The following is a 22175-nucleotide window of genomic DNA, read 5'->3' on the forward strand; positions in this document are numbered from 1 at the left end:
AAATTGACCTCAAAACTATTACGTTAATGATGCTAATTGCAGAGATCCCAGAGTGGTTGCAGTGACCCACAAAGACAATGTTAAAAAACACACACACACAAAAATAAAATCCCTAAGCTTCAGTTTTTTTAGTAGTTCCTTTATTAAAGCTACAAAAACCAAGTTAAAATTACTACAACATTCACATACGGCTAGCTAGTTTCTAACTTCACTGAACAAGGATCAGCGCCCGAAAGGGTATGGAAACACTGACCGTTTCATAGTCGCTAGCTAGTTTAAGACTAAAAGACATCTCATTAAGACCAAGCACCATGTGGTAGCTTGGAGCTGCTCCTCATTCTGTATTGGAAGAGACAGTGCCCAGATCTCCAGTGCAAAGTCAAAGTTCTTTCAAGATCACGGATTAAATCGTACACCCAACGTGTTCACAGCTCAGGATGAGGAAGGCAACTGGAATGAGCAACCTGGATAAATCAATTCTGCTCACAACAGAAATTCCAAAGAAGAAAGAGCTTTTCTCACCATCGTTCTGATACGAGACATCCGCCCAAGTCCCACACATACAAATATTTACAAAGAATTAGACACAATCTAGGAAGAACTAGTGTTTGATTCACTTGCTGATGCCAGCAGCTGTCAGACAAAACAGTCATCAGGCCTATTCCACAGCAAGAGATCTCAACACGTTTTTAAGTCACCAGCATCTGTGACATTAAAGAAGTGCAGCACAGCCCACTTGTGGGGCATCTTACGGGTTCCTCAGTCAACCTCCTCTTTGATAGGGGTACAACCTGAGAAGAAGCTGGTATTGCTGCTGAGCACTCTCTTCTTTCTCTTTACAAATGGTATCTGGTTCTCTTGGGACTCCTCATCTCTCATGATTGGGGAAGTAGCAGTGCTGGGCTTCTTGATAAATACATCTTGGTCTGTAATATCTTTCAGGACCTATCAGGAAAGCAAGGAAGATAATTTTGAAGTTGGTCACTGCTCTAAAGAAGGCCAACCAGCTGTCACTAAAGCTGGGAGGCAGCACATATAAAAGTTCCCCAGCCAATTTCAGAGGAGTTGCTGAATTTCTTTATTCAGGTCAAAATCTAAAGATCAATTCATGGGCTGAGCTAGAGAAGGCAGCACTAGGAATCAGTATCCAGAGGGTACACATGAAATTAAATGAATTAGTTTAGCTGAGGCAAAGCTTCATCTGCCAAGTCAGAGCGGCTTAAGAACGATACTTCTAGACACAGACAGATGCAAATCTCCTAGTTTCCCAGTTCTGTGTCTCTTCTATTGCTGGAAGGTGCAGCAGGAAAGTAAGGGATGTGAGAGTTAGTATAGGTGAGATCAGCACCTCGGCTCCAACTCCTTTCACGCATACTGCACAGAAAGATAGTGGTGGCATAGTTTTCACACTAAATCGTAGCAGTTCAGCGTGCTCAAAACTTAAATATCAGCTGGCCTGAGAGCTGTGGTGTCTTCAGAAGTTTCTAGCAGTTTATGTTCTTTGGATTTTGTGTCCATCGCTAACCCTAAATGAGATGTACACACGTTCAGAACCACCTGTTCTTTTTCTCAGCTTTGAGCAGTACCTTGGTAGTTGGAGTGATACACACAGGTTGAAAGAAGGTCTCTCCTGCAGTCACTTCATTGGGGTCTTCTAGTTTGAAGGATCCTTCAGAGTCTCTTGTTTGGTCCGCACACAACGTGGCATCCTGAGGGGCAGTACTATTTTAAAGCACTTTTACAATATCCAGCCATCCCTTCCCTACCAATAGTATTTCTTTAATACTAGAGGTCTCTAAGCGACCTCCTCTCCAATTTCAAAGCAATTCATAGAGGTATCTGCCATCATGTTCTATCAGGTAATTGGTTTCATAGAACAGGGAACAATTAAAGAATTGCTGCTTCTCAGCAGCACAGCATGGGAGGTCTCTGCTTCAGATGTCCAAGATCCAAGGGCAAGGAAGACCTTTCTAGCAAAACTAATGATCATGAGTTCATCATGCAACTTAGTCCTTACATACTTTTAAAACACCTAAAAATGAGTTAATCTTTTTTGCAATTTGAAGCCAGATACAACTTTTATTAACTAAGTGTAAAAAAGACTTGTTTGTCCTCAGATTTGCGTCTGACAACTAGCAGTGAGTGAATCCAAATGATTTGAGACATCGCTTGAATTTCTACGCTTTAGCGCAAGAGGCTTGTTCCGCAGTAGAAAACTTGGATTCAATTATCACAGATAATCCACTGAATTACCATGATATTTACAAAAGTTTCAGAGAGGTAAGTACGATTTAGCTTGACAAACTGTGCATGCATGCTAGTAGCATGTTTGCTTATGTATTCACCCAGGTTTGCTTAAAACAAATCATAGGGTCTGGGTGCCTAGTGCAAGCACTTTCACATCCACAAATACAGCAGTACTCACCGGAAAGCCAGGGTCTCTATTTCTGCATTTTGTTGAGTCACAACTACAGCCTTCAGTGCAGCCCACCTTCTGCCTCCTGCAGCCACACTGCCTATTTCCACATCGGCCTTTGCAGGAACACTAGATAAGAGAAAGTTCTGTGCAGAAACAGCTTTGGTATTTTACAAACTGCATCTAGAATTGCACAGCTATGAACACCTGAAGCAAGCTGAAGAACAGTACTATCTACAAGCTACCATGAACCTGCTATTTCACTGTCAGTCCCTCATCTCAGGAGAGGGAACAAAAAGTCCTCTGTCTACCTCCTGAGCCATGTCTTGATCGAGTAATGCCAAAATAAGCACCTTTGATTTTACAGTCCCTGACTTTAGGTTACCCAAAAGGATGCCAGTTTCAGCATCAGTTGAACAAGCTAACATTTACGCACAAGAGCACATCCGTATAGCCATTCTTAGGGTCCTCCATCTAGATGGAAGTGACCTGATTTAACTACCTCATGGCATATTAGAACAGTGAATCCCTTTGCATGGTCCAACTTCCACGAGCTGCAATTCTGCACTGAGAAGTAACTTGCGCTGGGGTTCCACTAGGTCGCACAGACGGACTCAGAAAAGCAAACTCTTAAACACAAACCCTACTTCCTGCAATGTGACCAAAGCCAGATTAAAAAGCAAAAAAACAAAACAAAAAAAACACCCACATCCCACCACACAAAAACCACAACCCCCTCCCTCCCCCCAGCTCTCCACATAAAAACAACACACCACTACCACAGCAAACCTGGAGCACTGCAATTCAGAATTTATCAGTTTAATAAGCATCAGTGAAAGAAACTAAAGTTAGACCTTAAAATGCATAGGCTGCTCTGTGGTAACTGCTAACAAGAGCAAAACATGTAGCGATTTACCACTTAGTGAAAGGGGAAGAACATGTCTCATGATGGAGGTCTAACTCCATGGCAATTCAAGCCCAAAGAGGCCCATTGGTTCACATTGACTCACACTCAGCACTTGGAAAGAACCACCTTGCTTATCACTTGGCAGGAATTAGTGGAGCAGCAGGCTGAAGCTTCAAGCTCAGCAGACTGATGCAAACAAGACAGAAGCTGTAGCTTCTGCAGTACAACACAGTGAGACCAGTACCTAGAGGTCCATGACAGTCCACCCCATTTTTCCCTTAAAACAGGCTCTATGGAGGGATACAGCAGCTGTTAATGCTCGCTATTTTGCTGCTGTCCAAAACATCCAGGCCAATTGCACAGCTAGAGGCAGCGCAATGGAATGCTTTTTGCTCATGGTAGAACCTGTCTGAGTTAAAAAAAAAAAAAAAAAAAAAAAAAACCAACCACACACAAACCACTCAGAAAAGCATTGCTGAGACTGTAGGTTACTTGCTTTTTCTGCCAGAAGATTATAAATAACCAATGCCAGCAGTAATATCAGCTCAGGACTGCTCAGAAGATTAGTGGAGACACCACAATCTTGCTTTTTTCTCTTGTATACACAGTAGAACCTGAGGGATGCAGGCAAGTGGTTCCTTTATAGGCAGTAACAAGTCAAAGGCAGATAAATAGGTAACTGGATCTTACCCCCATCATGCTTTTCTTTGCTCCTTTGACTGCTTTTACTGGAACCCAGTCTGCATCCTCCAGCTCCCCTCCAGACTCCTCCGAGTCAGAGAACAGCTCTTCCACATCCATTTCCGGGGTTGGTGCACGGGGTTTTGCTGTCGTTTGCCGGCGAGCCTTTGGCTACACATAGAAATTATAAGGGTTGAGGCCTCAGAAGAAGTGACGATCGGTCATTTATTCAGGTAGGGATTTCAGAGCCCCATCAGCATAGCCCCATTCCCCTCAGACAGCCAAGAGGGGTATAGGGTCAGGGAGGCAAATAATCAGACTGGCAGTTCAATCATGTACTTGGTTTAAACTGCTAAAGTTTCTAAAAATGTAGTTGACAAATCCTTAGCAAATTAATAGATTTGTGTTACAGTCTTGGCAAAATGGTTTTGGATCGTATATTCCTCCTAGCACTAAGATATAGATCTTTTGCAGGGCAGAGATTAAACGTTCTACCACAGAAACCTTGCTTCATGATTCAGAAACTGGAAATATCACAGAGAAAACATCTGGCTTACTAAAGAGGACAGAGTCAGCATAATTAGACAGAGGACACAGTTGTTTTTTAAAAACAAAAAACTAGTGCCACTAATCCCAAAAATATTTTAAAAGCCTGAAGCCTTAAGGACTGTCTGAAATAGAGACCAAGCCTACTTCAATAAGCAGAACAAGATGCCTTGTAAAAAGTAACCCGGGAGAAAGAAACTAAAACTACTGTTAGTAACGAACGTCAACATTCACAAAGAACCCAGACACAATAGAGGCATGACAACTAGTACACCGCAGCTCTTTACTTTAGGTGGAATATAATCAAAAGGAGAATCCGGGGACTCAGATGGCTCTTGCTGTATGCGTCGGAGCTTCTGTCCACTGACAACTTGCAGGAGCAACAGTTTCTGTTAAGAGGGACAAAAGTTAGTTTTGCAACGTATAATGACCCCACTGCCAAGAAGCTCTCATAAGACTTAGGTCCGCACAGATCTCTACCTGTTTGAGAGAGTCATTTTCCTGGAGAAGTTCTTGGTTCTTCTCACAGATCTCCCTCATTTTCTCCAGCTCTTCTTCCTGTTTGCAAGACACAGGGAAATCTATAGGCTTGCACGAGGATAGCACAAATAGAAAAATCTGTCCCAAACAACTATTTGGATCTTTCTTCCAAAGTCAAGGGAGTTTCTCTGTGTTTTCCACCAGGACATCAGCTTTGGTTTCTAGATCAGGAGAATCGTTAGTGTCACTACTTACTTTTATGCATAACATTTGTCAATACAACTGCGAAAGGATCCAGTCTAAGTGACCGTTCAAGATCTAAAACTTCTTCTATTTTAACGGCTTATTTCCAGATGAGGGGCACCTAGGATCGAAGCAACTTCGATACCATCGCTATCTGTGTCCTTCCTCAGCAGCTTGCTACACCACTTAATTCTCTTAGCCTCAAGGCAAGGGGCAACTTCTAGTATGTTTACATAACCTTACAGACAATTTTCTCCTCAAGCTAGAGCTCTTCCACTGCTGACAGCACAGCAGGACTGTGCTCGGCAAAGCACTAGTAACAGGGTGTTGACTGTCCTAACTAAAAGTGTTCTGAACACGGAGGAAGTTCGCACAAGCTTGTCAGAGTGCAGCAGGCCTCGTTGCTGAATTTATTTCATCTATGGAAGAAGAAACATAAGGAAAAACCCACAGACTTAGTTGAACCTGTATAGCAGCTATCCCTCAAACCCAACATAATCAAGCAATCTTAGCTAGAGATGGAAATGCCCTCAGCAACAAACCCCCTTTGCATATTCCTCACTCTAAAGCTACTATTTCAAATAATTGCATGTGTAACAGATTTCCCCAATGAGGACGCCCCAAAAAGCCACATCCAGATACTCTACCTGGAACTTGAGACGCTCCTGTAATTGTTTCTCCTGTTCAGTTAGTGAATCTTCCAATTTCTTCTCTGCTGCTTCTTTTTGCTGAAATTGGCTGAGCAGGTACAGAACCTACAAGCAAGGTAACAGAGCAGAGACAAACAAATACAAACTCTTGAAGAAATATCAGGCAACTTTGGCATCAAAGGCCTTGGCAGTTTTCTCCAAAAAGTTGCTTTCTGCCATTTCCAGCATGATTCTGTTCTGACCCACTTCAAAAATTAACTTGTGCTCAGGTGCTAGATCCTCACTTAAAGCAACGTGGAAAAGGTACTGAATAAAAAAGCTTGCAGGGGCCAAAAAAAACCAGACAGGGACATTTCTTGGGCTTCTGCTATCTTTCCTGCAAGAGGACAACTACTTGAACAGATATAGATAGCAACAGATCAGTTTTGCCATGCCGCATTGCCTTTTTTCCTGAGCAGATATGAGAAACACAGTTTCAAGACATTTGTACAGAAGCTCCCAAGATTTCTGTCACTCATGTTTTACCTTTTCCTGGTGCTGTTGCTCCTGCACCAAAAGCCGATTTTGGAACTCGGCCTCCAACTCTGTTACGTGGTTTCGCTCTTCAATCAGCATCTTTTGTATGTCTGAACAGCTAGTTTTACTCTGCTGCAGATTGCTCTCCAGCTTGCTTTCCTGCACTTTTGAGGAGACCAGCTAAAAGACAACAGCAAGGAGGTTGCTTGGGTCAGTGAGCTCAGCTTTTTTTAATGTGCTTAAGACAGAAAAGCTGCAGTCAGAGTAAAACAGTTTTGATTAGTTTACAACAGCCTTAGGAAGGGGACTACCCATCAGCAACAAGGGACGAGAGGGTTCAGTGGACGAGAGGTTCAGAGCAGAACCTCAGCGGACGAGAGGTTCAGAGGTGACAGCCAGCGTGGAAGCACAAAACAGAGATAATAGGAAATCTTGCTACTAGTTCCTAGATTAATCTCCTGCAGCCCTTGAAACGTGAGGATTAGAGGAAACCCAATGAACGTTCTCCCTTCATTCTTCTGCTTTAGTTTCTAAGCACCCGGGACTACCATGTGATTTCGTCACTAAGTTGCTCTGGCCTTGATTCTGTATTAGTCTAATTTCTACTTTCTTCTACCCCCCAGTGTTGCTCAAGCTTCTCTCATCCCAACACCCGTTCCAGTGCTCCCTAGTCTTCCCTAGTCAGGAAAGACTCCCCTTGCTTTCCTGCAGGTTGCCCACTTATTCTGGGAGTATTTTTAGGTACGTTTTCTGTTCTCTTCCACTTCTGAAATTTGTCTCTTCCTTTTTACTGGCCCCATGCAAGGCTCCTACAAGCACGGCTTTAGCCGATACCTCTAAACCACTGTCTATGAGGTTTCCCTATTCCCTGTTCTTTTTGGATTTCGCTCCCCAAGAGGATTTAGAGTACAGGAGAATATTTCAGCCAAACTGTGAGAGAAATTAACCTAATCCAGTACAATAGTGCTTCACTTGAATTTATGTCTGCTGCTCTCAGCCTATTAGTCACTTCCCCTCATTCTTGGCTCAGAAAACTGAGGCTTTAGCAATGAAAATTGGAATATTCAGAATTTACCTCTCCAAGGAGATATTTCAAAGCACATTTAGCCTCCAGAATCGTTGCAATGTTGTCCCAACGCTGTTTCACACGATCGCCGTTGTCTGCATCCAAGAGTTTCTGCTGTAGGTCTGCTATCTGAGCGCTCCTGTGGAGGAATACATGCGTTTGAGGTCAAAGCACAGCAGAGAACCTGAACTAGTGCCTGGGCTAGAACTAGCGTTATCAGAATATTAGACAAAATAGTTCAAATTAAAGTGTTACTACTTATTATGGCCACTAGAGTCTGCAATTCTACACCAGAGACACTCTCCTCCTTTCTACACCTCTGATTAAAGCAAAAGTGCAGTATTCCCCTCATTTGAAGATGCTCACAAATAACTAAGAACAGAGTAAGCTTATTTTTGCCTGAGTAGTATCCTCAGCTCCACATATTTTGGGAAATTTCAAGCCAGGGAAACCATACGGTATTTTTTCATAGCTTTTTAATGTTAATGTTATGAACTACTTGCATTTCTCTTCCGTTTCACAAAACGGCTAGAGATTAGAAGAAAAAAAGAGGTAAGGTGCAGGCTACTTACATTGGCTTTGTAGTACTGCCTTACCTTAGCTCCATCTCAGTTTCCAGGCTCTCTATCTGCTTTGATATGGAAAGGTCCATCTCTGATGCCTGCAAATCTGCGATGGAGTAGGTACGTCTCTACAGAATTGCAGCAATGGACAGAAGTGAACAACGATTGAAGAAATGTTATGAAATAAACAGCATGCAAGACAGGCTTTCGCTTATAGACTTTTAAAGAGAGGAACAACATTATTATAAAAGCTTCCAAGTATCTTTCAATAGCTTAAAACCCCACTGCTCCTTCACAACAGCATAAAGTCTTTGATGTGGGCTGTGATCCGCTCACGCCTGTCGGATTCATTGCACTAACATGTTACACCAGCACCTACGTTCCCCGACATGCCAGAAGACAGTGAGAACATTAACCCTTCCTTCCAGAAAAGGAATCATCTCCATCTCCCTTCTCAGGGGGAAAGGGCCAAATAGGAGTGAACAAGACTAAGTTACGATACTTGCTGAACAGCCAGTGGTTTGGGATGGGGGACATGGCATTTTCCTCTTTTACCCGGAGCTTTGGAGGTAGGTTCTCCCCAGTTTCTTTCTTCTCTTTAAGCTGAAGGAGCTCCTGTGCCAAGATCTTTCTGTCCTCCAGAAGGTCAGCAAGGTGCCGCCGAGCTTCCTCAGTACTAACAAGGACCTCTACTTCATTCGCAAGCCAGCTCTGGAGGAAAAACAGTATAATGGTTCATTATAGTCTTAATCTTGGGACTGACTCCTTCTCGGAAACGCCTTCACAGCTACAGTGAGTAATTAATGCTGCCTCCCTTCATAGTAATAAGGGAGTCCATGTTCCTTCCCTTTGATCTCCAGCCATCAACCCCCAGCAGCTCCTAATAAGTTCACAAAGCTAAGTTTGCCTATTGTTTGTAGGGACGCATAAAGCGTTGTCACCCACCTTTACTCGTGCAGCAACTCCTTCCATTCCTCGGTTTTGACTCTCCTTCCGTTTATCTGCAGCCTCCCGTTGTTTCTGCAGAGCATCTTTTAGGCGCTTGTTAGCGGCTGCTGCCTGCAAAACACGTTATACAAAAGCTGAACAGTTGTCACCTCACCTAGGAATCCTGCCACAGCTGAAAACACAAGACACTCACAAGGCAAATCACTGGCAGCCAGTGAGAAAAGAGTGCATAGTTACAGAACAACAAATCTGAAACACAACTTTAGAATTAATCAGGGACTACAGTCCTTTACTTTATTTCCTTTGCTGAAAGTCTCAGTTTATAAAGAATCTGCTTGGGAATTAGAGTGGCAGAAGAAAATATCCAGAAAATTGGTGTCACACGTATGTCTTCTCTGCAGCCATCCCGAAACAAATTTGAACTGCAATCTAGCAAATCCATCCAAGCTGATTTTCTATTTTCTAGCTTGGGTATCCACAATAGACAGCAGCTTGATGCTGAAAGGCTAATTTATTCCTTTAAGGAGCAGATTTAATTAGAATTCCTCAAAGGAATTCTGTGCTTCAGACAGAAGCACAATGTTTTCTGCATAAAGAAAAACAACCATTTCCAAACCTCCATACTCCTTTGTAGAAGCTTCTGCATACTCTATTACAACCTCCAACCACATTTTACAGACCTTTAGGAATTGGTCAGCAGTTTCTATCATATACTGCCTCCTTACCTCTTCCGTTTTGCGTCGAAGTACGTTAGCCTGCTTCTGGAAGTCTCGTTCTAGCTTAAGTAGCTCGTATTGCCTCTTGCGATCCTGCAGGGAAATATGTTAGATAGAAAAGTGACATGTCATTTTAATAACTATGGCCAATTTCACGCTTCACAGAACAAAGTAGTTGCACAGTAGAATAATGAACTTTAGTGCTTCTTGATGACGACCTCACTGAACGTTGCAAGCTTAAGCCACATAGTGCCTTTATGAACAAATGGACATTAGGCTTAAAGCGACTAGAAAGGGCTCCACACTTTCTACCCCAAAAGTTTAGGGACCTGAAGGTTGTAAGAGATTGGAAGTCATAAGTCGGAGATACAGCGTCCCAAAGCATTTAGGGGCTAACTTGTTACAGTAAGAGTTTTTGTAAGACCAGAAATCAAGAGGTACAGATGCCTGCTGTTCATCACATCTGAACGCTGCAAGCATCGGATCTCATTAATAATTCACACTGCTTACTCGCAGATTCAATACTCCTTTGATAGATTAAATACCTCCCACTCTGTGGCCAAAATCTACAACTTTAAGTACTTAAAGAATATTTAATGTTTTTGCCTTCTGTTTCAGGTCTGAATGATGGTAACTGTGTTGATAGCTTTAAGATCTCCAGACATAAGCAAGGGAGTCCATTTACGACAACGGATGCAAGGTGGCAACCATATGAACTAATGTTTTGTTATCCTCAGAGCATTCTCCAGATGTTTTTCAGATGCTTGTTACGCTAAACAAAGCCTTGCAGCAAATACTAATGAATTGTTTCACTCTTCAGAGGGAGGTACGCTTTGGGGGCTTATTGTTTGCTCACCCGTTCTTTCAGTTGGATCACTTCCTTGTCCTTCTGTTGTTTCCACTGCCTAAATTTCTCAGCATCATCTTTCATTTGGCGCATCAGCTGTACCCTTTGGTTTTTCATTTCCTGAAAAACAAGAACAGCTAGGAAAACTGTGCAATGCTTACACTCTGGAGAGTTTCAAGCTACACTGCCCTGGCATGCGTGTGGGGAATGCAGGAAATACTACACTACTCTGCCCATTCAGAATACATGCCTAAAGAGGCTCTCAAGAGGGCTAAACCCAGGAATTCATCTTTAAAGTAAGAAAGGAAAAAGAAACACATGCACAATACACATGTTGGAATCAAAGGGAAGTCAAATGATTTGATTGAGGAGACAAAGTTTCAAAATAGCCTGATCCTTTGGACTTCTTTTTTCTACCCAAGTCTCAGCAGTCGCCCGCCTATTTCATCATCATCAGTGGTACTCATGTAGGAGTCACAAAGGAGTCTTGCAAAAAAACCAAAACAAAACAAAACTCACCACCCTGGTGTTCTCAATCTAACAAAACAGAAAATGTCAGCATCCTCCATCCGGAAGCTGCTCTGTCTACGGTAGACTAAGCCTGAAATCTGCATGTCAGGATTATTTACCCTGATCTCCTGGTTCAGTTTGGAGACTGTACGTTCTGTGGATTCCTTCAGCTTTAAGAGCTTTGATTGCTCATTCAGCTTCTTCTTTAGCTCGTTAATTTGCCCTTCCAATTCCTGAAGTCTTTTCCGACGCCGTTCACTCAGTCTGTAAAGAAATTAAATTTTAAATAAAGACCCCTAATGACTGCCATTCTCAAGCAAGTATTCTCCAGCCTTAGAGGCTCCTTATGAACAAGGAAACAATTCTGTATTATAATCTTTCCCACTAATCCTATCATATTTCTCAGCAATTCTTTCAACTTCCCTAGTATGTCAAAGGGAAGTTGAAGCCTACTGTACCTCACAACTCAATGACTGCTTATCCACAGCTGTCAGGGTAACGGTCTTCTTGCAAACTAAGAGCACCTCAGATATAAGCTCAGTTATTTTCAAGTGACTCAGCACTAAGAGGGAGTTAAAGCGTAGAATAACCTTGGGCTCATCCCTAGTCCTGTTACAAGGATCAATATTTTCTACAGACAGTCAAGAGTCACAACCAAGAGATCAGAGTTGCTAGAAGAGAAGCCAGGGCACAAAGGGCAAAAGAGCTGTCCAAGTTCAAAGCCTGCAGCAAATTATTCTTTTAAAGTTAAATACGAACTCTTTCAAAGCCTCAGAACATGCTCAGTACCAAACACATCAACAGTATTTACAGGTATTCACTAGAATGTCACCCTGCCACGGATCAGTGGTGCAGCGTTCTTAATCTTGTTTGCATCAAACTAAGAACTATTCCAAACAGCTGAAGTAAGGTCAAGACCATGAATTTTCATAGGTGCATTAATCACAATGATTTTCAGTGCTGCAAGCCACGTTAGCTTGTGCAGTGACTCTTACTTGGCTTGGTTGACATCCTTCTTTGCCACATGCAGAGCGAGGATCAGCTCCTCCTTTTCTTTTTGCAAACTGCTGACCTCTAATTCTAGGTCCTTGATATTAGTCTGAAAAAAAAAAAAAAAAAAAAGGACAGCAGTGGTAAGCCTCCAAATAAACATTTTGAAACTCTACACCCAGAGACAAAACTTTAGGACCAGAGACCTTAAGGAGTCCTGTTTCTTTCCAATAGGCTGCAAAACACCCTGTCTGAAAACAGCATCAAAAAGGCTAGCCCCCCATATGCCGAAATTGCAGTCAGGCCATAGAGTCACTGTAACATAAACTAAAAGTTATAACTGAACAATTTCAGAGACGGGAGATCCCAGCACAGCTAATGAATAGGGGAAGCCAGACCAGATGGCTGCACTATGGAAGTTCACAATGAAGTGCTTTCATTTTGGCTTGGTGTGACCAAGCAAACCTGGGTAAAAAAACTGTTCTATTTCACATAGAACAGCCAGCGACTACTGGCTGATTTTAAGGGAAAGATTGCCTTCTGGTAGTAGAGCTGTTTGTAGACAACCAGGAATGTTTCTTCCTCTCCCTCCTACCCCATTCTCAGCTGACACCTGTAGTTAACACCGCTCCCCCAACCCCCATGCGCCCAAGTCAGCATTGACCCAGCTTCTTTTGAAAAGAACCAAAGACGTACTCATGAAAGGATAGATTTTCTCCTCACTTCCCTCTTCAGCAGGGCAGTGACTGCTTTAATTGGAAAAAAGAAATTGAACAGATCCTTACAAGAGCCATTTTGGAAAGTTTTTACCTGGTATTGAGACTGAATGGGCTCCAGTTGACTGTCATTCTGCGTCATTTTTTTGGCAAGAGCCTCTTTTAGAGCCAGGGCTTTATTCAGTTCAGTGAGCTCTTTGGACATCTGTGCTTGACGGAGGGCATGCTGAGTGGTGAAGTCATCTGGGGATCTCTTGGTATCCTGGCCCGTTTCTGCTTGCTGGAGGAGATACAGCCATGAGCTAGAGAGGCCACTCTCAAGATCTCTAACGATATGATCACAGTTTCTGTGAGAACACTTCAAATTCATTTTTACATAAACAGTTAGATTTTCAGAGATGAAAACAAGTTATTGATCTTAAACTAATTTAATAAAGAAGCGTGTGGAAAAGCAGCACACACAAAAGCGACACTTATCTTTCACCATACGTTTGGATTAGAAGACTAGTGTAAGGATGCAAACGAGAGGAGTGATGTGAGGATAAAGACATTCCCCTTGGTAAGGTCTATGCTGTTGGACTCCCCTCACTTACAGCTGAAGCATCCTGTTCACTGTTTGCCATCTCCGCAGCAGCTTCCATCGTGGCAGCACTTTCACTCTGTATAGGACAAACAGGAGAAAACTTTGGAGTAAAGTGAAAGCTTGAGAAGATGAAGTTAATAGTGGCCTGCTGGCCCGCGATGACAAAGCTCTCTGGACAGAGGAGAATAACTCAGGCTATCTCTGAGAAAGACCACTGTCTTCCTGCTTTAGTAGTGAGCAGACTCCTCCCAGACTGGCTGGGCAAGGCATTCTTTATAATCTCCCCCAGACTCCAGCATGGACAGCCAGTTCCTCACAAGCGTAAGGAGTCTAGGGACAGGGAGAAGCGTCTAGGGAGGGAGAACAGAGAAGTTAGACAAAGATTTGGCAACTTCTATTAAACAACTCCAGGCCTCTGCAATTCAGATTACTCATTAAAAATAAAAAAATTTATAACTTGGCTTCCAGCTTTTGGATTGTAAATCCATGCTGGTCTCCCACCATAGGCTTCTTTTGTGGAGACTCATTTATTCTCCACGTGCAGCCACTCAAGCACAAGCGGCCTTTCTGTAGCATTAGAAGAGCAGCAGGACAGCTTGCTTTAAAGTAGACATCACAAGTCATTTAATACTTGTGATTCCTAGGCTCCTTAAGCAAGGTTTCTACTGAGTGGAATCCACTGCTCAGCCGATTGGCAGAAAAGCACTAGGTTTCATTAGTAAACTCATTTGGCACACTGTCTTCTTTCCCCGGATTCATTCTTACCTGCAACTGAACCAACACTTGCTGCAGATTGCGAATCACCTCTACATTTTCTTTGAGTTCCCGATCTTCCACAATCTCTTCCAGCTTCTGCAGATCGAGCTTGCATCTGAAATGCAGACACGGAATGAGTCCACCAGTCCTACATGGTATGTCTGTGTCACACATGCCAACATATAACAGCTTTCCCCACCCTGTATACAAACGAGCTTTGGATGAATGAACACAAGTTGTCTGCATCCAGTTCATCCCAGCAAGAACTTCCAATGCTGAAAGGCATTTCCTCAGCACAGAGAGGGTGTGGAAATAGACTTACACAGCATGTTGCTGAAGTTGCTCTAATTTGGCGTTCATCTTCTCATTTTCTTGTTCTGTCTAAGAGAAGTCAGAATTTTACTGAATTGTAGGAAATGTGAGATAAAAATAAGGAGCCAGAAGACACAGAAAATAAGTTATTTGTAGCAAAAGATACATTGTCAGTCTGTGGTGAATCTATGCACTGAAACATCTTCCACAAGTTTAAACAAACTGGAAGTGATTAACAGCCTTTTTGGTAGGAAAATGGATAAGAATTAGGATCTACACTGCAAAGAATCAAAGGAAGAGAGAGCGCGTATATGCAAGTGCTGGCACTTAAAGCATTTAAGCAAAGGAAAAGTCGAACGACTCGGGTCCACTCTTCCCCCTGAAGTCACCAGACCTATAGGCTCTGAAAGACTTCCGAAGACTTTTGGTTCTGACTACCCGATAGCGTGATATTTCAGATGAATGTGAAAGCAACATCAGAAGAGAGAGTTTCCTAGTATGTCATTAGTACAAGGACTGCTATTGACTAATCATGAGCTAAGAGGAAAGTCATGCAACTTAAACTCTTCTCAGGCAATTGAGCCTTACCAGAATGATCCTTTCCAACATCTGCGCTGTCTGACCAGCGGCCTCACTCAACCCTCTGCTCAGCTTTTCATTCTCCTCCATTAGCGACTGATTCTTCTCCATCAAGGACTGCAGATTCTCTGAAGGTGCCATACTGCTGAAATATCAGGGACCAGTTTGGTTGTGAACATGACTTTGCTACAGTTTTGCGATGGCATTGAAATTACCTCCAAGTTTCCCAAATAACTTGCAACGAATATAGTTTGCAGCAGTAGAACAGAAATAACTGGAGGAAGTCTAATATGAAATCAAAATCGCTGAACAAAACAGCATACCAAAAATAGACATTTGCAAGGGGTGGGGGGAGAAGACCCTTTTAAACCATAATGCTATAACCAACGGCCAGCCTGGAAACTGCATTTATTTAGGTTCTGAAACACCCTTAAGACAACACCCATACATGCCATTTTTTCCCTGCATTTTATGCTTTTAAGGACAACAGAGATGTATTTGGGGCATGAGGGTAGAAGAGGAGGTAAGGATGGATCTAAGAAACTCATACGTACGTCCTCTCAAGTTTCCTACAATTGATTTTTGCAGTCTTAAGGGTTTTGCTACAAAAATAGATGAACCACAGATGCACGCAATTTCAGTAAGCACGACAAAAAACACCCTACAGCAAAGAAGATCTAGTGCCTTTGGTAGTGTATGACATGTATCAGTTACATTGAGCATGAATCTACAAAGCTTACTTGATAGACACTGGGAGGGCCCCTCCATGAGCCTGCAACAGTAACACCTGTAGCTGTTGTACCTATAAACAGAAACAGTTACTGCTTGTAAATCTCTTTCCTACAGTAACTAGATGGTTGAAGGAATTGCTATTAAGGTCCTTAGTCTTAACGCGTCACCTGCTCCACATCAATTGCCCTTTTACTGTTTTCTGGGGAGGGGATCATATGCCTCTATGGTTCTTAAAGCTTCTAAAAAAGCTACTGCTTTTCATCAAGGGTGTTTAGATCAGCGCCCGTTTACTTAGTCCCCCTGAGGCAGCTGACAGCGTGGGGTGCAGGGTGTCAGAGCCCTCACTGAAACAGAGGGGAGGTCTCCCACTTTGTCAGCGCTGAATCAATGGTCCATTGCTACCTTACGCATGAGATAAAAAGTCAGATTGCTTTTATTCCTCAACTTCATCAGTATGTGACTTGAATATACAGCATCTTAATAAACATTCACTAGACTCTGGTGAACTTTCATATGCAGTTAGAAAAACGCTTGCTCCATTTTGGAAGCAAATTATTGAGTGCTCCTATGGAGAGTTAGCATGGAAGAGGCAGTAGTATATCATATGCTTAATGCCAAGTGAGTGCCGCAAGCCTGGTTTAACTGCCATAGGTAGACAAGCCCTTTAGCACTTCTAGCTTTGGATTTAACCAGTTCATTCCAGTTTACACAGTTTAAGTCCCTCTGAAGCTGACCGCACAGGAACACTCCTCACTTCCCACTCTGTGCTAGACGTAACCGCATAAAGTCAGCGAGGCAACCATCGCTGTAGATCTGTCATTGGCTGTAAGCTAACGGGCAGGCAACGATACATTCGGTGGAAGGGAAACGCAGACCGTACTAACGCTACCATTTTTCTATGGCCTCAATGGTTGCTGTAGAATTACAGGAAACATTCAACTGCCTTTATAGCACTTACATAGTCGTCTCAAGAGACAGAGAAACACATGCTGAATATTTCCGTATGTCCAGCAGCTAGACATCCTATATCTTTGCTTGCTCTTTACTGAGCTTACTACCACAGTGATAGACCTGCTCCCGTCACGTGAAGAAAGCACCCAGTACCTGCTGCTTTAGATGATGTAACTCAGCTGCCTGGGGATCCAGGTTAACGATTGGCTTATTTTTTATTTTTCTTGCCCTGTCAGCATAACGCAGAGTATTTAAAGTTTCTTCTAGGTTGGAATCCGCTGGGCTTACACATGCGATCATAAGAGTGTGGCTGTTACCACCCAGAGAATCTGAAAAATGGGATATAATTGATGCTTTGAGAGAGAGCAAGAATGACCTAGTAAGGCACAATCATCAAGATATCTCAGATAACATGAGTGCATCTCCACACAGTAGATAGTGATGGAAGAAATCTAGCTGTAATTTTCTATCATCTACTTTCACCTCCACTCTAGCAAGCGCTAAAGAGCATCCTTTGTATGTCAGTGTCCCAGAGTCATGTTTCAGCTGTAAGCACTGGTGATTTCACACCAGAAGCCTCTGAAACATTGTCACTGTGTTGAGCATATGTAACTTCTGATACAGTTCTTTCAGATTCTTTCCCCTCCTTCCTCTCACACTGTAATAGGCAAGACCTTCACGGATATCCAGACATCTGAATTCTTACTATTATTTTCCAATTTAAAGAAGTAATGACTAAGAACACATCTGTTCAGATCATTAAGGTGCATGGTGTTTTATCCTTTGTTTTCACACTAACACATATTGCGTACCTAAAATTTTTTATTAGAAAAGAAGGCCCCAAATCCAACTCTGCATAGTCCAAGTTCCTTACATTTGATATTTTCAGATATCTGAAACACTGAGAAGTCTAGCTTTTGGTAGCAATTTATTTAACTATTGGAAAACAAACAAATAAAAAAAATCCATTAAGTTGCGTTATTATGGCTATGCCCATATTACAATATTAAGACTAAGCTATAGAAAAGATCATCGCAAAGACTGAAAAATAAGTACTATAAAGAACAGAGATGCAGACTAAGAAATCAAACCACAAAGGTATGAAGAGCACAGTTAAGGCACAGACAGCCTGAGCTTCTTTCTGGCTGTGATATCCTCCAGTAAGTGGCTACAATCAGGATAAAATAACAGGCCCTGTTTCCAGGCTAAACTTCTCAACTTCTTTCTCCCTATCACAAAAGTTGCACTAAATTTAAGATGTTTCCTCCCATCACAGAGGAACTGCAAGAGTGGGACTTATGTGAGCGCCTCTCTCCGTGCAATTGTAACCTAAGAGTACAGAAAAGGTCTAGCTACAGTGAGAAGAGCAATGAAATCAAAAAATACAATCACATTGTCAGCAGCAGCCTCCCACTTCAGAATGCGGCTGTATGGCTTCCAGTATTTTTTTTTTAATACTTTGTTATTTAAAACAAACTGTAGATTTAGGCTTCAACCGTTATCTGGATCTCACCTTGCAGCAGTCTCGTTAACTTTGAGTCTCTGTAGGGGACAAAACCACCCTTTTTATTTTCATCACCAAGAGCACTAATTACATTCCCCAGGCAGAGAAGACCTCTGTTAATATTGATACCTGCAAACAAACAGACGACAATGAGTAGAGCTACCTCAATAGCTAGAAATTGGTTATTTCCTTGAGTTTTATAAAACGCAAAAAGGTAAAAAATGCATTATACTTAAAGAAACTGCTTTGCTTCTTCTAACAAGAACTCCATGTACAAGCTCAAAAGCAGTAAGAAACACAAGCTATACCTGTTCTTCATCTACTGACCTTCTTTTAGTCGGTCTCCCTCAGCCTTGGTCTTCTTTTGTCTCTCAGATCCAGCAAGATCAACCAGGTGTAGCTTGGAGCGAAAACTGCTGTTCCTGTGGCAGAAATAGAATATTTTACTCTCTCAGGTAAACATGCAGCTAGGAACAGAGCAGTCTGGCGGTTAGTACAGTTGAGCTACTGGGCTGAAAAGTGCCGTTCAAAATAAAGGAACAGCAAATAAAGGAACTACCTCAACTGTAGCTGAGCTGAGTTCATCTAAGACTAAGAGAACAACAGACTATGAAATTTGCAGTAAGCCTGACTCCTAACTGCTGCTAGGAGTAGCAGCGCTGTCACACTTACTTGTCATTTTTCTTCTTCTGATCAACGGAAATGGTGAAGATGGCATGTGACCGGGAGGACTGGGAGTTCATTGCTGTGGAGGCCACCGTTCTGGAATTGTTTCCTTGCTCTAGGCAGGATACAGTGTCTTGGGCACAGGCGACGCTTCTTTCTGTTAACCCTATAATCTGTATCCGGGAAGAAAGTATCATTTATCCTCTCTTTCCTCTTCACCCCTAATTTACTGCTTCACAAAAATTCTCTCATCTCAGACTACAGCTATTGAAATGAAGTCTCTGAACATACACATTCGCACAAAGCTAAGTCTCACTTTAGGGGAGAGGGTTAGTATGGATCCCCCAGCAAAAATTTGTTCTGAACTTCACGTCAGTAACTTGTAAATTACATCACCTCTTTCTCATCTCACTCCGGCATGCACACACCAAGCTCTTCTACGCCTGATAGACAGCTGGGCAATGGGTTGGACACAGGACTCCTCAGTACTCCACAGAGGAGCCCATAACAGTCCTCGGATATCCTCTGGCCCAGCTGGTAGCACAGCATGCATCTGGGGACTGAAAGTTGTGCCAACCCCAGGCAGAGGAAAGGGAGACTGATTGATGGGGGTGGGGGAATTGGAGAAAAAGAGTAAAAGGCAGGCAGGTATTAGGGACATAAAGGACAGAAGGGACTGAGTAGTAGGGACTGGTCTTTGTTCTTGGTAAGACTGAGCTTTCCCCAAATGGCCTGTCTCCCTGGAAAGCGATGCCGCTACTAACAGCTTAATTACCAAACAAGCACGCAGAGCAAGCAGCAGCATGAGGTTTTTCTGCATTACACTATAAACACACTTCTACAGGAAACTGTTAAAAGAATGAGTTAGTCATTTGAATAGTTTCTGTCAGGATCCTTTTGTTACACATCACTTGGCCAAACTGAAGAGCACAACTGCAACAGTGTAATTGGCTTAGAGGACATGAAGTACATTCCCAGATACTCACCTAAATCAGTCTCAAGAAGAGCCAAAAGACTTGCAAATGCCTTTGTAATGAATATCTAACATCTTCTCTACATTTTGAGAAACATTAAATGCTCACCAACAGGTCAATTTTGAGAAGAGCTAGCAGTTGTGGTGATTTTATAGGCATATGTTTATAAAGTGAGCAGTGCGAGAACAGTCCTCAAGAAGACAGACAACTGTTTTATTGAAACATTTGTCCCTAGCCATACCGCTTATGCGCCCGTTACATATCCATTTCTAACAGGACAACAGACCTTTATTCCTTCTTTAGGATCTTCCCGGATACTGATTTGAGAAGACCGTTCTCTAGATGGGCAGAGCAGGTCTAGAATATCTTCGTTGTAGATCTGAAAAGATCAGAACAGCAGCTCAGACTTAGCAGCCTTGCAAGAAAAGAGCTTGCATAAAGAACGATGTACAACTAGGCTCAGATCAGGGCTAGCTTTGCATGAGACTGTACCATTTTACCTTTAGTGAGAGGTAAACAGGATTTAGAATTCAGATGCTGAAGATAAGACCTTATATGATCTTAAGTTTTGATTTCACAAACTCCTAATACCTGAAGGAGGCAGCTTCATTAAGGCTCACTTTGTTTACAACTCACAACTCTGTAATATTTTGAAAAAAATCAAAACAACTTTTACCTCTAAATAGGAGACTTTGAGGACGAACTCCCAATCCTGCCTCTGCTCCTTTTCTTTAAATAGCAGTTTGATTACCCGAGGGATAACCCCCACGCTAGGCTCATGCTCTTGATTGGCAGTGTAGGTACCTCCCATGGAGTACGTTTTTCCAGATCCTGTCTGTCCGTAGGCTAACACAGTAGCATTATACCCTTCAGAAATAAAGAAGGCCTAGATCAGAAAGTCAGGTGGAAACGAGCAGAAACTTTGACAAATTAAGTGGCATTCCAGTAAAAGCATCCTTCCAAAAAAGGACTGCCACTCACCATCAGTTTACACAGCCTTGACCCACAGGTCACAGTTAACAACATCAAGGGAGAAAGCCAATGAAAAACACCCCAAAGCATAGATAATTTTATCTATCTATCTATCTATCTTTTTAAGGACAGCTCTGTTGCTTTAACTAGAGAGGGTCGTAGATATTCTGTCATTCCAACTCCACTCCAGCACCAGTAATGCTTTCCAGTATAGGATGCTTATCAGCTCATCATGTTATTCTTAATAAATCTCTCCTGCCTTAACATCTTCAAGAACCAAAAATGACCCAATGAACATGAATATGTCATCTTGAGAGCCCAAGGGAAGCCTACAGCTTGTAAACAGGCAAGATCTGGCACTTCTCACCCCAGGCTGGAGCCAGTGCCTAGAGAACAAAGAATTTTAGTTTCTGGGAAGATGCAAGAAGAAAGGACTCAGAACGGAGAGCTAAACAGCCTCTTCTTTCACACATCTGAACCCACTAGGACTCCCAGTGCTTTAAAACAGAGTCGGAATTCAGTTATTACAAACCTTTGAAGATGCCCCGTATGAGAGGGGCAACGGCCGTGTTGAACACCTCCTCTTGCTCAACAGAAGGATCAAACACGTAGTCATATGTGAATGATTTATCGTTGCCTACAATCACCTACAAAGGAGATGTAAGCGAACAGCATTGACTGCACTGCTGTGGTAACCAGAGGCTGCATTCAGCATGGAAATACATAGGTGTATATAACTATATAGAGATATCTAGAGGTACGTATATGTGGTTACACGCAAGGCTGACTCTTCAAGCACAGCAGGCCGGCTCCCTTACCTGCGGCTCCCCCGGAACGAAGGAAAGGCACATCTGGCACCCTTCATCCGTCTCCTTCGGCACCAAGGGCCGGCAGCGCAGCGCCACGCGCACGGGGATCACCTTGTCATCTTCTCTCACCATTTTCAGTTACGCGGGCTGCCCTGAGGACGAGCAGAGCGGGGTCAGGCTCCCCCAGGAGCAGCGCCCGCCGCTGCTCCTGCGACAGTGGCACGGCCCCCTCAGCGTCGGGCCGCATGAGGCCTAGCGCTGAGGCGCGGGAGCCCCGCTACGAGCCCCGCAGCCTCCCGACCGCAGCGCTAGGCCCAGACTCCCTAGGGGAGCCGGGGAAGGAGGGAGGGGGGGAGATCCGCAGCCCTCCCCGCACCCCGCGCAGCCGAGCCCCGGGGCCGCCTCACGGCGCCGGCCCGCACCCACCTGCCGCCGCCGGCCGTTGGGATGGCGGCGCCGCAACGGTCAACATTCAAACCGGCGGCGGCGCGGGGCGCCCGCCAATGGCAGCGCGGGGCGTCACGGCGCGCGCGCGCGGGGCG

The 22175-nt window shown here is 43.3% G+C and overlaps 1 protein-coding gene across 4 annotated transcripts; it reads right to left on the reverse strand.

The window, feature by feature from the left end:
- Positions 1-106: 106 nt before the first annotated feature.
- On the reverse strand, positions 107-22162 carry KIF4A (kinesin family member 4A). 4 transcript variants are annotated; one of them, XM_068957004.1, is made up of 31 exons: positions 22060-22162; positions 21643-21785; positions 21357-21471; positions 20529-20719; positions 20139-20231; positions 18885-19051; positions 18540-18634; positions 18222-18341; positions 16862-17037; positions 15766-15827; positions 15035-15167; positions 14457-14515; positions 14144-14249; positions 13389-13454; positions 12890-13075; positions 12085-12188; positions 11209-11353; positions 10589-10699; positions 9742-9825; positions 9014-9127; positions 8624-8779; positions 8102-8196; positions 7515-7644; positions 6449-6619; positions 5921-6028; positions 5031-5108; positions 4838-4939; positions 4014-4175; positions 2426-2545; positions 1587-1709; positions 107-945 (listed from the first exon to the last, which is right to left on the reverse strand). In XM_068957004.1, exons 2-31 carry the CDS (start codon positions 21763-21765, stop codon positions 760-762), a joined length of 3681 nt encoding a protein of 1226 aa, XP_068813105.1. In that variant the 5' UTR covers positions 21766-21785; positions 22060-22162; the 3' UTR covers positions 107-759. The 4 variants fall into 4 exon arrangements, with proteins under 4 accessions (XP_068813105.1, XP_068813103.1, XP_068813104.1 ...); XM_068957002.1 differs by having other exon boundaries at positions 15035-15170; XM_068957003.1 differs by having other exon boundaries at positions 15035-15170; positions 22064-22124.
- Between the last annotated feature and the right edge of the window lie 13 nt (positions 22163-22175).

The sequence above is a fragment of the Struthio camelus genome, chromosome 11 (genome assembly GCF_040807025.1).
Source record: "Struthio camelus isolate bStrCam1 chromosome 11, bStrCam1.hap1, whole genome shotgun sequence".
Lineage (NCBI taxonomy): Eukaryota > Metazoa > Chordata > Aves > Struthioniformes > Struthionidae > Struthio > Struthio camelus.

What these genes read in the sequence shown, in the direction of transcription:
- KIF4A (XM_068957002.1), bottom strand. Translation starts at nt 21,765, where the DNA reads ATGGTGAGAGAAGATGACAAGGTGATCCCCGTGCGCGTGGCGCTGCGC. An exon ending in GAGTTGCTGCACGAGTAAAG is followed by an intron (nt 8,780 to 9,013) that starts GTGGGTGACAAC and finishes TTTTTCCTCCAG; the next exon opens with AGCTGGCTTGCGAATGAAGT. An exon ending in CAAAGAAAAGCATGATGGGG is followed by an intron (nt 2,546 to 4,013) that starts GTAAGATCCAGT and finishes TCTCTTATCTAG; the next exon opens with TGTTCCTGCAAAGGCCGATG.